This window comes from Felis catus, chromosome B4 (assembly GCF_018350175.1).
Source record: "Felis catus isolate Fca126 chromosome B4, F.catus_Fca126_mat1.0, whole genome shotgun sequence".
Lineage (NCBI taxonomy): Eukaryota > Metazoa > Chordata > Mammalia > Carnivora > Felidae > Felis > Felis catus.
In genome coordinates, this window is record NC_058374.1 from 16,911,610 (window position 1) to 16,929,824 (window position 18,215).

General features: G+C 38.3%; 1 protein-coding gene across 2 annotated transcripts in view; it reads left to right on the forward strand.

Annotated features, from left to right (window-relative positions):
• The window catches only part of TMEM236 (transmembrane protein 236), a 55,572-nt gene extending 43,814 nt beyond the window's left edge, over window positions 1–11,758 (forward strand). For both annotated transcript variants that reach the window (XM_045060966.1, XM_019834003.3), the window contains exon 4: window positions 8,513–11,758. In XM_045060966.1, coding sequence (XP_044916901.1) covers window positions 8,513–9,096 — 584 coding nt within the window. In that variant the 3' untranslated portion in view covers window positions 9,097–11,758. The remainder of the gene's footprint in view (window positions 1–8,512) is intronic.
• The last annotated feature ends 6,457 nt before the right edge of the window (window positions 11,759–18,215 follow it).

The window sequence follows — 18,215 nt, forward strand, 5'->3', positions numbered from 1 at the left end:
CTGATAGAAATAAGGGGAACATGAAGAATTCAGCATGCATTACTGTGTCCTAGTACCAAGACCCGTTCCTCATATCATTATTAATCAGCAAATGTCATGGTCCAAGGTTGAAAGTAAACTGTTTTTCAAGTTCTAGATTTCCTTGTCTTGGAGTGAATAGAGTAAAATAGGTTGTTGAGCTGACGGTCTGCATAATGTGCAGAAATCTTGGTCGTTTTGTGTTTACATCATAGGGTCCTTTGTATGGAGCACCATTTTGCTGTGGGTCCACTAGTTTAGAACCCCAAGCCCCCCTGTTTCTGGCCAGGGGTGGTGTTCTTAGCGTGTTTCCTGCGAACTCACAAACCCCATTCTTCTCGGAAGCACACATCGGCATTTTTGTCCTCTGACTGGTGACTCCTGCCCCTGCCGGTGCCTGGGAACCCTTCGAAATGTCTTGAATCGGGCTGCTGCTTGTGCTGTCTCCCGCTGATGTGTGCCCCACTCCCGCTGGGCGATGCAGGGGACACGTCACACCGGCGGCTCCTGGGCCCAAAAGCCATGTGACGTCTTCTCTCACACCTGAGCTGCTCAGGTGCCCGGGCTGCCAGGACCTCCGAACATCCTCCAGAGCTCCTTAGCTGAATCAGTCGTGTGGGCTCGCTTGAAGTGCTCTCTCCAGGACCCGGGCCAGACAGCAGTCTTCATGGAAGACCTTGTGCAGGGCTCCGGAGTCCTTCTTCCTGTTGAACGGAGGGTGGTGTGTGCTTGGAGGCCTGGTTGTCATGTTTGGGCTTGCTCGCCTTGGTGTGGATTTCCCCAGCAGGATGCCCATTGCTCCCTTATGTCGCCAGACTCCAGAACAGGAATGTCTCCCACCTTCTATGCAGCAAATCTTTATGGAGGATCTGTTACATACATACCAGGTGCTCGGCCAGGTCCTAGGGGTACAGTGGGGAGTGAAAACAGCCTCTCTTTTCATGGAGCTGGCAGTTTAGCGGATAGAATAGCACATCAATAAACTTCACTAGCAAATGCACACAATTAAGGCAGAGGGAGTGCTCTGAAGGCCAGAAACAGGCTCATTCCCCTATGTGTTCATTTTTGTCACCCGGCTTGGGTTCGTGCTGGGATTCCAAGCTTTGGTCTCTACTCAGGTGCTTACTAGTAGAGGCATTTCAAACCATTTCAAAGTCTAGAATTATTTATATTTGGAAATAAGATAACTATATGCTTTTTAGCATTTTACTTTACTATTTGTTTTATTGAAATATATTCAATATTTGTATAATATATAATTGTATATTGGTACATATTATATACTTATAATTGTCCATATAATTAATATACTGTAATGATTCATTGTTACATTATTATATATAATATATGTCTTGTCCAGATGAGTCTTTGAACTAATAATGGAGGGGAAGATGGTCTTTAACCTATCCAGCCTTCCAGCTGCTTTAGACAAAAGAATTTTCTTAATACTTTACATTGCCTAAAAATCCAGAAATGATACATTTATTTGTTCCCATGCCAGGCAGGGAACTGGCAATGAATAGGGCTTTTGAATGTACTGGAAAACAGTACAATGCTTTTTCTAAAGAACAGTCCCTGGGCTCTTCCAGAATTGATGATGGTTTGAATATTTGTCTTGAATTTGTTATTATTATGAATTATTATTTGGTGAAGATTTGCATACCATTTGGAACACAGATAGGAGTAGGCTGGTCAGTGTTGACACAGCTGTCCCTCCAGTGGGGGTGGGGAAAAGCCCTGCTTTGTACCATTCGCCAATGTATCTGGTGTAAGTATTCCTTCCGCGACCAATTTCAAGCTACCAAGGTGACGTCACTGACCCCTGACCATGGAATTGGGAAGAGATGCATACGATTGGCTCGTTAGGTATTACAAGCTGTCTCTGCCTGCCTAGGATATATCTGTGGGGTAGCATTTTGATTCATTGTGATCCGAACAGGCAAGTATGCAAATTAAACCTTTGACCTTGTTAAGGCTCTGCAGTGTGACACAGTTTCTCAAACTTTTTGACAGCCCCCCACCCCCCCCCACCCCTGATAAACGGGACAGTGGGTAACAGTGTAACTATAACCAAAGTTTAACAAACTGTGATCACTTTTACTATTTACTGTATTCTGATATTTTATGTTCTATTCTAATTCATTTAATTCATTTCTGTTCTATTCTAATTCATTATTTAGTGATTGCTACATTAATTTATAATATGTTATATATATATATTATATATATACATATTTTAACGTTTATTTATTTTTGAGAGAGAGAGACAGAGCACAAACAGGAGAGGGGCAGAAAGAGAAGCAGGCTCGACTCTGAGCTGTCAGCCCAGAGCCTGATGGGAGATTCGAACTCACAAACTGTGAGTTCATGACCTGAGCCAAAGTCGGACACTTAACCGACTGAGCCACCCAGGCGCCCCTACCTTTGGTATATGGAACACACACACGGCTTGTGTCAGGCGCTATTTTAAATGTTTTATGAATATTGACTTGTTCAGGCCTTATAACCACCCTGTGAGGTGGGCGCCGAGTTTCATCATTTATTACTTGGCCATGAAGTTGCTCACTTGTCTTCCAGACCTCAGATGTGCTGCTCAAAGGAAGCAGACTATACATAGTGCAGTTGAGCTTAGTCCATAGACAGTGTCAAAATAATGATGTATGTAAGTGCCCTGTTTGTATTTTAATTTATTACATTTTTTCCCTTTGTCTCCAAGACTATGACAAAAAGTACTTTGTGGTGCTTAATATGCTTTAAAATATTTGTAATGACTATTAATTTTCTTTGCTAAGTTTTTTTTTCTCGGAATGTTATGTCTAAATCATTAGCATTTCACTTTCTCTAGAACACTTTTCTCTCAGGAAAAATAGATTTTGGGTGGGGTGTCTGGGTGGCTCAGTTGGTTAAGCACCTGACTGCAGCTCAGGTCATGATCTCATGGTTCATGGGTTCGAGCCCCACGTCGGGCTCTGTGCTGACAGCTCAGAGCCTGGAGCCTGCTTTGGATTCTGTGTCTCCCTCTCTCTCTGCCCCTCCCTGCTCATGCTCTGTCTCTCTCCCACAAAAATAAACATTAAAAATTTTTTTTTAAAAAATAGATTTTGGGGACTGTTAATCAAGATTAGTCTTATTTTTTTCTGAATAGTTGTTTAATTTGATTTTCTGGTTGCTGTGAGTGGAATAACAGTCTCATTTCACAACAGCTGCCTCAGTGGCCTTGAGATCCTCTTTGCTGATGTCTCCATGTCCTTTCTGGTTCCTCTGCCTTCCACTCTCCATCTCTTCAGCAGTTTTCCGTTGAGCTTAGAAGAAAGTCTAAACCCCTTAGCATGGCCCATAAGGTGCCACACAGTCTGACTCTGCCACTGATAGTGTAGCTAAGAGATCAAGTTCTGATCTCCCTCCTTGCTAGCTGTGTGACCTTGGAAACAATTGCTAATCTCCCTGTGCCTCAGTTTGTTCATCTTTAAGGTGGGAATTTTTCTAAGGATTTAATGAATTAATGCATTAAAAGGGCTTAAAACAGTGCCTGGTAGGTAGAGAGCACTTACTAGGTTTCTAGAACTCTCCTCTTCTTCCCTCTCTGCCTCCCCAACTCCTCACCAAACTTTCCCTCTTTCAATGATTCTGGCTGAAAGATCTTTACACATGCTCTTTCTACTATCTAGAAAGTTCCTTTTTCCATTCTTCACCTAATTCATTCCTACCTATCCTTCAGGTCTCTGCTTAACTGTCACTTCTCAGCTGAACCTTCCAGACCTCCAGTCTCATGCAGATCCATAGGATAGTCTCTCATCAAAGAACTGACCTTCCTTTTAAAGCCCTGCCACATTTTATTGATTTATTTTTATTTATTTTTTATTATTTTCATTTAAATCCAAGTTAGTTACCATATAGTTTAATAATGATTTCAGAAATAGAACTTAGTGAGTCGTCACTTACATGTAACACCCAGTGCTCATCCCAACAAGTGTCCTCCTTAATGCTCCTCGTCCATTTAGCCCATCTCTCCCCCATCCCCCACCCGCAACCCTCAGTTTGTTCTCTGGACTCAAGAGTCTCTTGTGGTTTGTCTCCCTCTCTGTTTTGATCTTATTTTTGCTTCCCTTCCCTTATGCTCATCTGTTTTGTTTCTTAAATCCCACATATGAGTGAAATCATTTTCTTCTTTTTGATTGCCTAGTAATACTCCATCGCATATACATACCACATTTTCTTTACCCATTCGTTAGTCGAGGGACATTTGGACTCTTTCCCTACTTTCCTGCCACATTTTATGCTTCTGTATTTATTGATGTGTTCACAGGTAACAGCATGGTGAAGGTGGGACTCTCCCCACATCAGTTGCTACATCATTCTCTATGCCCATTTGAAGCTTGGTACAGGACGCTACATAATCTGTCTGCTCATAACAGACGATTGGGAGCCTGACTCGTGCATTATTAGTATCAGCCTCATTCCCGTCATGTTTTTAGGCGCCTTTCCTTATGATTCTCTCTTCTTTTATTTCTTTTCTATTCTCTGGATACATGCTCACTTTAGAAAATCCTTCCCTACTGATTTGTTATGTGGTTCTTAGGTTTTCCCTGTAAGCTATCCAAACCTTTTGAGAAACAAGTTGGAAATAGAAAGACATCGGGGCGCCTGGGTGACTCCCTCGGTTAAGCTCGGGTGGTGATCTTGCAGTTCGTGGGTTCGAGCCCTGCATCGGGCTGTGTGCTGACAGCTCAGAGCCTGGAGCCCGCTTTGGATTCCGTGTGTGTGTGTCTCTCTCTGCCCTTCCCATGCTCGTGCTGTGTCTCTCTTTCTCTCTCTCAAAAATAAATAAAAACAAACAAAAGAAATAGAAATACATCAGTGTAAAGAATCAAGTAAAACGGATGTGCGCTAGCCACTTAAACATTTATCTGTGATCAAAATTACATTTTCTTAACGATTTAGCTTGTGCAGTGAAGGCAAAAAGTTCTTTTGGCAACTGGCATTAGATGTAGGGAATGACACAGAATGGATGCCACTTTCTCTTTTTACAGGGAAATGTCAGCCTCTAAGAAAGAGAGTCGATCTCTTTCTTCGTGCTTATATCTTTTATGGATTTTGCCTAAATATGTGTCATTTTGCCCACAGTAGAATACTAACAACAACAAAAGAATTCTAGCTATAAGCAGAAATTTAAAAAATAGTAATTTGTGGGGAAACTAATCACTGAGCCAAAAGGAATAGTATTGGGTACACGCAAGTTTACGTTGCTCGGGGGCAAATCTATTGTCCTACTCTTAGGACCATACAGTGCCTTGGCTTCTTCAACACCACCTTCCCTTCTGGGAGGCCAGCAGAGCTCTCCAGTGGACAGTTGTAGTTCTTCTCACGTGGAAAGAGGACAACAGAGTCCCTGTACCCCTAACTATAACCTAGTCTCTGTTGAGGTTAGAGAGATAGGAAGCTCCCAGCCCAATTTCGCCAAATACACATGGACTGGGACCTTCGTATTTTATTAGAAATGAACTCTTGAGGTGCCTGGGTGGCTCAGTCACTTGAGCATACGATTCTTGATTTCAGATTAGGTCATGATCTCACGGTTCAGGGGTTCAAACCCCATGTCGGGTTCTGTGCTGACGGTGCAGAGCCTGCTTGGGATTCTGTCTCCCTCTCTCTCTGCCCCACCTCCCCCCTCTCAGAATGAATAAAAAAAAATTTTTTTTTAAAGGAACTCTAGCTAAGAATTCATTGTTCCTCCCACAGCTCTTATCCACAGATATTAAGATTCTTACTGTTTAAAAATGTTCATGTGTCACGTCTAAGATTGCCACTTCCTGGCATTGATACGATGCTGAATTTACAGTCATCCTCAAAAGCCTAAATTATACACTGCACTATTTATGTTGACAAAGGAATTTGAATTTCCATTCAGACAGTTTTATCTATTTAAAGGAGAGTTCTCGGGGCGCCGGGGTGGCGCAGTCGGTTAAGCGTCCGACTTCAGCCAGGTCACGATCTCGCGGTCCATGAGTTCGAGCCCCGCGTCAGGCTCTGGGCTGACGGCTCAGAGCCTGGAGCTTGTTTCCGATTCTGTGTCTCCCTCTCTCTCTGCCCCTCCCCCGTTCGTGCTCTGTCTCTCTCTGTCCCAAAAAAAATAAATTAAAAAAAATAAAATAAAATAAAGGAGAGTTCTCCAGGACATGACATACTCTAAGAAACATAATTTCCATGTAAGTTTTTTCTTTTGTAAAATGAGAGGTATAATTTATGCCGGTGGGCATCTGAGTTTAAAAAAAAGATAATTTTAGGATTTTTTTTTAACGTTTTTTATTTATTTTTGAGAGACGGAGAGAAAGCATGAGCAGGGCAAAGGCAGAGAGAGAGGGAGACACAGATTCCAAAGCAGGCTCCAGGCTCTGAGCTGTCAGCACAGAGCCTGACATGGGGCTTGAACTCACAAACGGTGAGATCCTGACTTGAGCCGCAGTCAGCACTTAACCAAGTGAGCTATCCAGGTGCCCCAAATTTTAGCAATATTAAAATAATAGTAATTAGTATATAATTTTCTTTCTTACTTGACTCTTATTTATTAAAGTGATACTCATTCATGCTACTGTCATCTAAACTTGGTAAAGAAATTTCTAAAGGTGCCATCATTTATTTATAAGTGATTCATATCAGAAGTAAATGGGGGCGCCTGGGTGGCTCAATCGGTTCAGCCTCTGACTTCCGCTCAGGTCATGATCATACGGTTCGTGGCTTTGAGCCCCGTTTCAGGCTCCGTGCTGAGAGCTCAGAGCCTGGAGCCTGCTTCAGATTCTGTCTCCCTCTCTCTCTGCCCCTCCTCCACTTGCACTCTGTCTCTCAAAACATGAATAAATGTTAAAAAAAAAAAAGTAAATAATATTTTATCAAGAATTTAGATTTTTTTTTAGTTTATCAATTGACTCAATTCACACTTAAAATTTTAAAGTAGTTAGTTACATACAAAGGAAACCGAGGTTTGTCCTTTAAACAACTCCTATTTAAAGTTATCAAATATTTTATTAGTCATTAATCATAAGTTATCTCTTTTAAAATGTTTTCACCTCAATATGGTTCAACACATTTTTATTGACTTCATGTCTGTAACCTTTAGAGCTATGAAGTCTAATGACTCCTTTAAATTTTGTCTTATCAAGCAATATGACAGCTCAGCATGTTGGCAGAGTGATCTTTCCTTAAGACCAGATAAATTCTTAGTGAAAAAAAAAGAAAAAATGGTGCTTAACTAGATAAATGTTTGAAAAATAATATGCTACACCTTTCATGTCTAAAAACCATCATGAATACTGGTAGTAGGTCTTGAGATTTGAGGATCCCTTCATAATTCCCCAACCTCAACACCCACGTGCGCACAGAAAGGCACATGCGTGAATGTGCACACGTGCGCACAAACACACACGCAATGTGATATTCATGAGAAAATATCCTACTTATTCAAATGAGCGTTGCGTTGGTCAGGCATAGCCTTGTGTCTGCAAACAAACTGCTTTAGTCTAGCCAATTGCACTGACTGTTTCAAAAACTTTGGGGAAAGAGAAACTTAAAAAAATATGGGATTCGGGGGTGCCTGGGCGGCTCAGTCTGTTAAGTGTCTGACTTCGGCTCAGGTCATGATCTCACAGGTCTTCAGTTCGAGCCCTGCGTTGGGCTCTGTGCTGACAGGTCAGAGCGTGGAGCCTGCTTCCCATTCTGTGTCTGCCTCTCTCTCTGCCCCTCCCCTGCTCATGCTCTGTCTCTCTCTCTCTCAAAAATAAACATAAACAAATTAAAAAACAAACCGGGGTTCAGAGTGGCACCCTTCACTAGCATATTGGTTAAACATTCCCTCTTAGCACCAAACTCCAAGGCCGGACATCTGAGTTGTAGTGATCCCTGTGGCCTTCTTATAAAAAAATGACAACGTTGGACCATTGGACTTTGATTTTATGATATTTACATGTTTTATAATTAGCACATGATGTTTTGCCTCTAGGCAGGTGATAGCAGCCATAAAGTTGAGAGGTTGTCACTTGGGGTCAAACAAATCTGGGTGTGAATTCCAGCCCTGCTCATTACTAACTGTGTATTTGAATTCCGTTGTCATTTAACCTCTTGTATACTTTCTATATTTATAAAATGGGATAGTAATGTCTATTTCTCAATTTTCTTCTGAGGATTAAGTGAGATTATATGTGAAAGTGCTTAGCTCAGTAACCAAAAATGGCTGGTACTGTGAAATGATAAAACTGACTTGGGATCCATATCTAGAAAAATTCAAAAACATAACCTTTTTCTGTCATTATGGTACCTATTGTTATCTGAAGTTATGTGTGTAAAACAGACCTCAGAAAGAGGAGGCTTACAATTTTATCTTATTTTAAATTTAACTAAAAAACTGAAATTTAAAAATTTACGTAAAGTTGAAATACAATTTTCATTTACATAAAATTAAAAAAATTTTTTAAATGGCCATGAATCAATTAATTTCTTGCAGGTAATGAAGTTAGATATGACTATACAGCCACTTTGCACCAAGTAAAAACCGTGATGGACCAAGTGAAGCAAATGGAAGAAAATACTTCGTCTCCGCAGCCAGCCATGAGGACCGAGGCATCACAGCCACGGGGACAAAGCACACAGAGCCCCGCTCCAGCGCTGGGAGAACCCCAGGAGCCCTCCTTCCACTCGGGAATCCTGGGAACCATGTCCCATCAGGACGATCGTGCCCAGATCATCCTGTGGAGCTTTCTGCTGTGGTCTGACACCATAGAAATGGTGCGCGTGGCTGGCCACCCTGCTGTGTATAAGTCAGGCTGGCTGTACCCAGTCTACATCTTCAGTTTTATTTCTCTCCTTCGGATGATATTAACTCCTCAGAACCCTCTTCATAATTCCCTGGGCGTCTTTCTCCAAGACTTACCCTTTATTTTTATTAGACTTAGTTTAATCATTGCCCTGGGAACTATCACACCCGTATTGGGCCTTTGTAAAAACATACTAGTGACTCTCTCTCATGTTTACTTCAATTACTTATCCAAATTCAGAGCTTTCTCTACCTTTGAAATGTCTTCATTTTAAAAAGAAAATGGAATAGGGCCACCTGGGTGGCTCAGTTGGTTAAGCATCTGACTTCGGCTCAGGTCATGATCTCATAGCTCATGGGTTTGAGCCCCGCGTTGGGCTCTGTGATGACAGCTCAGAGGTATAAATTTTTGTCCTATGGAAAGAAATGAGGAATACATTGTAGAGAATAAACTGTTTTTAATAAGGGTAGCTTATCGCTTTTTGAAAAGTATATTCAACTGATGTTAAATTTAAGCAACGTTTTATTCTTATAAGTTAACTCACCTGGATCTCTAGAAAATGTTAGTAATTTTAGTTAGTTAGTTATGTATACTGCACTTTTTCTAAAAACACTCTTCATTAAAGCCTTAAAAAAATTAGAACATGTTTTCCCACTAAGTCCAAAAATGATATTTTTATCATTTATATAAATTAAAGAGCATTGCAAGAATGAATTAGATAGAACTATTTTTTTTAGAAAATATACCTGATGTTATTGAATAAGTTTTAGATTATACTTGAAAAAATTTGAATGGTAGAGGCACCTGGATGACTTTAGTTGGTTAAGCGTCCAACTCTTGGTTTCGCCTCAGGTCATGATCTCACAGGTCATGATCTCCAGTCCCGTACTGGGTTCTATGTTGCTGGTGCAGAGCCTGCTTGGGATTTTCTCTCTCTCTCTCTCTCTCTCCCCCTCCTTCTCTCCCCCTCCCCTGCTCGCCCTCCCTGTCTCTCTCAAAATAAATAAATAGGCATTTTTAAAAAGATATAAAACATTTATTAAAAAATGTTTTTGAGCTGTAGTTTTAAGGTCTCCTTCAAACATGGAACTATGTTCTTTAATCCGCTGTGGCAAGCGACTTTTATGTAATTGACTGATTTCAGCATAAACAGCAATTCAGTTTAACAGATGTTTGGTTCAGTTTAAGGCATAGCCCTTTGCTCATACTGAAGTACTAATATACATATTGTTAAATGTAATGAAGTCTAGGTACATCAGTAACACCTAAAGTTTTACCATAGAAAGAGGCCATAAATTGAAGGTGTGGATTTCAAAGAATATTTTATTTGTGGAATTTCATACCATCATAAAAATAGTCACAAGCCCTGTTTAAAAATTTTTTAATGTTTATTTATTTTGGAGAGAGAGACACAGCATGAATGGGGGAGGGGTAGAGAGAGAGAGAGAGAGAGAGAGAGAGACAAGAATCTGAAGTAGGCCCTAGGCTCTGAGCCATCAGCACGGAGCATAATGTGGGGCTGGAATCACAAAGGGCAAGATCATGACCTGAGCTGAAGTCCCACACTTAACCAATTGAGCCACCCAGGTGCCCCACAACCCTGTTCAAAATTAGAAGTTCAGGTTATGAACACAACAGCAAATGCATCTGTGCTGTATGTGATAATATATACTGAATGCCTTGATGTGAAGTAATTAGACGCATAATTATATCATTTGTCTTCACGACTTGGTGACACTTGTGGATATTCAGCTGACAGAATGATTTGAGAGGCTTATGTGTGCAGAGTAATGTGTCAAACTAGCCAGTCTCTTCAATGATCTGTGGCAACAAATACGGTAAGAATGGATAACAGAACTTGCATGCTAGCCCTTGTCTCCGTCAAAGTCCCCAATCTCGCAGATCCCCTATGCTTTATGGATTTTCTTCCCACTATAAGAGGTCTGTTTACGCTTCTTTAAAAGCTTAGCTTCTGGCTTTATGGCTTTGGGTAAGTTCTTTGACCACTGTAAACCCTAGTTTCCACATCTAAAACAAGAGCATAATAATCTTACCTTAATAGGTTAGAATTGTACTTTAATAGGTTGACGAGGATTACATGAGCTAGGAAATGCTGTCATCATATTGTCTGGCAAACAATAATAACTTGATAAACTAAGTATTTCAAATGTGCCACATTAACCATTTTACTTATGAAAAATAATATGTAAAATTTCAAGGTCACCTTAGGTTATAATTTTTCACCAAGCAGCATGAGGTCCAAAAATGAGCAATCTACTGAATATACAGATTAAAGTTGGTATGAGTATTCACTTGGCAGGCATTTGATTGTCCCTCCTGAGTTCTTATAGTGCTAATTATAGTGCTCTATTAAGACTTTATTTGAGGGTTTACTTTTCTGAGTTCCCCATTAATGCTTAAATTCCTTAAAGGAAGTCCTGATGGTGTCTTGTGGGTTTCCCTCTTCATCTGTCAATCCAACAGGCACTTATGATACTTAGAACTCTAAAAAATTGAGAATTCAAATAATCTCTTTCAAATTATGCCATGATAATCTTTTTTAATTAAGAAAAACATGTAGGTGAAGTAGTTGATTCGTAATTTTCTTAAATCTGAAAACATTTGACATACATTTATATTTATCTTTATATTGGAATTTATAGAGTGACCAGTGGTCAGACAAACTCTAAAGTATTACTTACTGGAATTTAGAATGCGTTTTGTGTTTAATAGTTGAATATGGGTATACCTGGCCTACTGGGAAGTCACAACACTTTATACAAACAGTAAAGAGATGTACATGTAGAGGAAAATTATTGAGTAACAATTTAATATTTTATTTCAAGAGTATACACATGTTTATAAAGTTCAAGTCTATGATAGTCTTTCATTTCAATGCCTTTCAGAAGTTTTAATTAAAAAATTTTTAAATTGAAGAATGGTTGGCATACAATATTAATTTTAGGTATATAACATAGTAATTTGATATGTTATATACATTAAAAAATGATCGCTGTAATGAGTCTAGTTACCATTTGTCACCGTGAATAGTTATTACAATATTATTGACTATATTCTCTATGCTATACTTTATATCCCCATGACTTATTTATTTTATAACAGGAAGTTTGCACTTCTTAATCCCTTCCACCTGTTTCATTCATTTCCCTACCCCTTCCCCTCTGCCAACCACCAGTTTGTTTTCTGTGTCTAAGAGTCTGTTTCTGTTTTGTTGTGTTTGTTCATTTGCCTTATGGATTTTGCATGTACGTGAAATCATATGGTATTTGTCCTTCTGTGTCTGATTTATTTCACTTAGCATCATACCATCAAGGTCCATCCTTGTGGTTGCGAATGGCAAGATTTCATCCTTTTTATGGCTGAGTAATATTTCATTGTATACATATTACTTTCTTAAAAAATGACTTTTTAAAAATGTATTCATGTATTGATGGACACTTAGACGGCTTCTATACCTTGTCTATTGTAAACAGGGCTGCGATGAACACAGGGTGCATATATCTGTTTGAATCAGCGTTTTCATTTTCTTCTGATAAATACCAAGATGGAATTGCTGGATTGTATGGTAGTTCTATTTTTAATTTTTTCAGGAAGCTCCATACTGTTTTCCATAATGGCTGCACAATATACATTCCCACCAACAGACAGGTAGGCTCCTATTTTTCCACATTCTTACCAACACTTGTTATTTCTTGTCCTTTTGCTACTAACCATTCTGATTGGTGTGAGGTAATATCTTACTACAGTTTTGATCTGCCTTTCCCTGGTTATGTTCCCTAGTGACGTTGAGCGTCTCTTCATGGGTTGGCTTTTCACCTGTTTGCCACCTGTATGTGTTATGTCTTCTTTGGAAAATGCCTCTTCACCTCCCTCCTCTGCTCATTTTTTAATTGTTTATTTTTTTGATGTTGAGTTGTATTGGTTCTTTACATATCTTGGGTATTAACCCCTCATCAGATAACATCATTTGCAAATATCTTCTCCAATTTGGTAAGTTGCCATTTCTTTTGTTGATGGCTTTGTCCAAAAGCTTTTCTGTTTGATATAGTCCCATTTGTTTAGTTTTGCTTCTGTTGCCCTTGCCTAGGGAGGCAGTCCCCCCCCACCGCCCCAAATATTGCCAAGACTCATAGCCAAGAGTTTACTGCCTTTGTTTTCTTTTAGGAATTTTATGGTTTCAGGTCTTAAATTTATGTTTCCAATTCATTTTGATTTTATTTTTGTACATGGGTTGAAAAAGTCATCCAGTTTCATTCTTTGCTATGTACCTGTCCAGTTTTCCCGTCATCATTATTGAAGAGACTACCTTTTCCCTTTGTATATTCTTGCTTCCTTTGCCATAGATTAATTGACCATATAATTGTGGCTTTCTTTCTGGGCTCTCCTATTCTATTCTATTCTATTCTATTCTATTCTATTCTATTCTATTCTATTCTATTCTATTCTATCCTATTCGTTCTATTCTTTCTATTCTTTTGATCTATGTGTCTGGTGTGTGTGTGTGTATCGTGCTGTTTTGATTATTAAAGCTTTGTAGTATAGTTTCAAGTCAAGGAGCATGATAATTCCAGCGTTGTTCTTTTTCAAGACATTTTGGTTATTTGGGGACTTTTTTGCTTCCATACAAATTTTAGGACTATTTGTTCTATTTCTGTGAAAAATGCTGTTGGTATTTTCATAGGATTATATTTAATCTTTAGGTTCCTTTGGTAGTATGGATATTTTAACAATATTAATTATTCCAATTCATAAGTACAGCATATCTTTCTTTTTTAAAAATATAATTTATTGTCAAATTGGCTAACATACAGTGTGTACCCTTGTGCTCTGGGTTTTGGGGGTAGATTCCCATGGTTCATTGCTTACATACAACACCCAGTGCTCATCCCAATAAGTGCCCTATTCAACGCCCATCACCCATTTTCCCCTCTCCCCCACTCCCCCCATCAACCCTCAGTTTGTTCTCTGTATTTAAGAGTCTCTTGTGGTTTGCCTCCCTCTCTCTCAGTTTGTAACTATTTTTTTCCCCTTTCTCTTCCCCCATGGTCTTCTGTTAAGTTTCTCAAGTTCCACATATGAGTGAAAATATATGATGTATATCTTTTTCTGAGTGACTTATTTCACTTAGCATAATACCTTCCAGTTCCATCCATGTTGCTGCAAATGGCATAATTTCATTCTTTCTTATTGCCAAATAGTACTCCAGTGGATATATAAATCACATCTTCTTTATCCATTCATCAGTTAATGGACATTTAGGCTCTTTCCATAATTAGGCTATTGTCGAATGTGCTGCTATAAACATTGGGGTACATGTGCCCCTATGAATCAGCACTCCTGTATCCTTTGGATAAATTCCTAGTAGTGCTGTTGCTAGGTCATAGGATAGTTCTATTTTTAATTTTTTGATGAACCTCCACACTGTTTTCCAGAATGGCTGCACCAGTTTACATTCCCACCAACAGTGCAAGAGGGTTCCCATTTCTCCACATCCTCGCCAGCATCTGTTGTTTTCTGAGTTGTTAATTTTAGCCACTCTGACTGGTGTGAGGTGGTATCTCAGTGTGGTTTTGACTTCTCTGATGATGAGTGATGTTGAGCATCTTTTCACGTGTCTGTTGGCCATCTGGATGTCTTCTTTGGAAAAGTGTCTATTCATGTCTTCTGCCCATTTCTTCACTGGATTGTTTGTTTTTTGGGTGTTGAGTTTGGTAAGTTCTTTATAGATTTTGGATACTAACCCTTTATCTGATACATCATTTGCAAATATCTTTTCCCATTCCATTGGTTGCCTTTTAGTTTTGTTGGTTGTTTCCTTTGTAGTGCAGAAGATTTTTATCTTGATGAGGTCCTAATAGTGCATTTTTGCTTTTAATTCCCTTGTCTTTGGAGATGTGTGAAGCAAGAAATTGCTGCAGCTGAGATCAAAGAGGTTTTTATCCTGCTTTCTTCTCTAGGGTTTTGATGGTTTCCTGTCTCACATTTAGGTCTTTCATCTATTTTGAGTTTATTTTTGTTTATGGTATAAGAAAGTGGTCTTGTTGCATTCTTCTGCGTATGGCTGTCCAGTTCTCCCAACACTATTTTCTAAAGAGAGTATCTTTTTTCCACTGGATTTTTTTCCCTGCTTTGTCAAAGACTAGTTGCCCATACATTTGTGGGTCCAATTCTGGGTTCTCTATTCTATTCCATTGGTCTATGTTTTTGTGCCAATACCCTACTGTCTTGATGATTACAGTTTGTAGTAGAGGCTAAAGTCTGGGATTGTGATACCTCCACTTTGGTTTTCACTTTCAATATTCCTTTGGGTATTCAGGGTCTTTTGTGGTTCCATACAAATGTTAGGATTGTTTTTTCTAGCTTTGAGAAGAATGCCAGTGTAGGGGAGCCTGGGTGGCTTGGTCGGTTAAGTGTCCGACTTTGGGTCAGATCATGATCTTGCAGTTTGAGTTCAGGCCCGCATCAGGCTCTGTGCTGACGGCTCAGAGCCTGGAGCCTGCTTCAGATTCTCTGTCTCCCTCTCTGTCTGTTCCTCTCCTGTTCTTACTGTCTCCCTCTCTCTCAAAAATAAAGATTAAAAAATTTAAAAATAACAATAAGACAACAAAAAAAGAATGGCGGTGCAATTTTGATTGAGATTGCCTTGAGTGTGTAGATTGCTTTGGGTAGTATTGACATTTTAACAATATTCTTCTGATCCATGAGCATGGAATGTTTTTCCATTTCTTTGTGTCTTCTTCGATTTCCTTCATAAGTTTTCTATAGCATATCTTTCTATTTGTTTCATCTTCAATTACTTTCATCAACACCTTATACTTTTCAGAATACAGGTCTTTCACTTCCTTGGTTAAATAGGTATTTAAAAAAACCTGTTCCTAGGTAGTTTATCCTTTTTGGTGTAATTGTAAATAGGATTGTTTTCCTTAATTTCTCTGTCTGATCATTTGTTATTAGTGTACAGAAATGCAACAGATCTGTGTATATTACTTTCATATCCTGCAACTTTACTGAATTCAAGTATTAGATCTAGTTATTTTTTGCATAAGTTTTTAGAGCTTTCTCTATATACTATTATGTCACCTGCAAATAGTGACAGTTACAGTTCTTTACCAACTGGTATGCCTTTCATTTCTTTTTCCCATCTAATTGCTGTGGCTAGGACTTCTAGTGATATGTTGAATAAAAGTTGCAAGAGTGGACATCCTTGTCTTGTTCCGATCTTAGAGGAAAAGGTTGCAAGTTTTCACCATACAGTATGATGTTAGCTGTGGATTTGTCATATATGTCCTTTATTATATCGAGATATGGTCTCTCTATACCCACTTTGTTGAGAGTTTTTACTCATAAACGGACATTGAATTTGGGCAATAGATGCTTTTTCTGCATCTATTGAGATGATGAGATGATTTTTATCGTCATTTTGTCAATAAGGTATCATGTTGATTGACTTGCAGATATTGAGCCATCTTGGGAAAAATTCCACCTGATCATGGCATAAGATCTTTTTAATTTATTGTTGAATTCAGTGTGCTAACATTTGTTGAGGATTTTTTGCATCTACACTCATTAAGGATATTGGCCTGTAATTTTTTTTTTTTTTTTTTTTTTTTTGGTGTATCTTTGTCTGGTTTTGATATCAGGGTAATGCTGGACTCCTAGAATAAATTTGGAAGCATTTCTTTCTTTTCAATTTTTTGGAGCAGTTTCAGGAAGACAGATGTCAATTCCTCATTTAATGTTCAGTAGCATTCACCTATGAAGCTTGGATTTTGGTTTGTTGGGAGTTTTTTGATACCAATTTAATTTCCTTATTAGTACTCAGTCTGTTTCAGATTTACTATTTCTTTCTGTTTCAGTCTTGGAAGGTTATATATTTCTAGGAATTTATCCATTTTCTCTGTATTGTCCAGTTGGTTGTACATTAATTGTTCATATTTTCCCCTTATAATCTTTTGTATTTCTGTGAGGTCTGCTGTAACTTCTCTTTCTGATTTTAGTTGAGTCCTTTTCTTTTTTTTCTTTATGAGTCTTGCTAAACGTTTATCAATTTTGTTTATCTTTTCAAGGAACCAGCTCTTAGGTTCAGTGATCTTTTCCAGGGTTACTTAGTTTCTGTTTCATTTATTGTTGGCTTTTATCTTTATTATTTTCTTCTTTCTGCTACTTTGGCTCTGTTCTTTTTTTTCTCAATTCCTTTAGGTGTAAGGTTAGATTGTTTATTTGAGATTTTTCTTGTTTTTTGAGGTAGGCCCATATTATTGTAAACTTCCCTCCTAGAGCTGCTTTTGCTGTATTCCACAGATTTTGGTATGTTTTCTTTTCATTTTCATTTGTCTCAAGGTATTTTTTTCTATTTCTTCCTTGATTTATTAATTGATCTACTGGTTGTTTAATAGCATGTTGTTTAGCTTCCATGTGTTTATGTTTTGCTAGTTTTTTTTTTTCTTGTAAATGATATCTAGTCATACCATTGTGGTCACAAAAGATGCTGATATGGTTTCAATTTTCTTAAATGTATTGAACCTTGTTTTGTGGCCTAACATGTGATCTATCCTGGAGAATGTTCCATGCGTACCTAGAGAGAAAGTGTACTCTGATGTTTTTGCATGGAATGTTCCGTACGTATCTGGTAAGTACATCTGATCTAATGTGTCATGTAAGGCCACTGTTTTCTTAATGATTTTCTGCCTGGATGATGCAAGTGGGGTGTTAAATTTTCTTACTGTTATTGTGTTATCATCCTCCTTTGGTCTCTTACTATTTGCTTTTATTTATTTATTTTTTTGGTGCTCCTTCCTGGGTGAATACATATTTATGTATTCACATAAATGATCCCTTTATCATTATGTAAATGTTCATCTTTGTCTCTTGATACAGTCTTTGTTTTTTTGCTACCCCAGCTTTCTTTTTGTTTTCATTTGCAAGGAATATCTTTTCCCATCACTTCACTTTCAGTCTGTATGTGTCTTTAGATCTGAAATGAGTCTCTTGTAGATAATATATTGATAGGTCTTTTTTTTTTTTTTCTTCATTCAGTCACCTGTGTCTTTTGATTGGAACATTTAGTCCATTTAACTTTAAAGTAATTATTTGTATGTAGATACTTACTGCCATTTAAAAAATTGTTTTCTGGTTGTTTTTGTAGTTATTCTCTGTTCTTTTCTTCTTGGTCTTTTCTCTTTGTTTTGATGCTTTTCTGTCATGTTACGTTTGAAATTCTTTCTCTTTCTCTTTTGGGTGTCTATTATAGGGTTTTGGCTTATTTTTACCATGAGATTTATATTTAGCACCCTTTGTGTATGTATACAAGTCTATTTAAGTTGATGGACACTTACGTTTGAACACATTCTAAAACAGCTACATGTTTACACC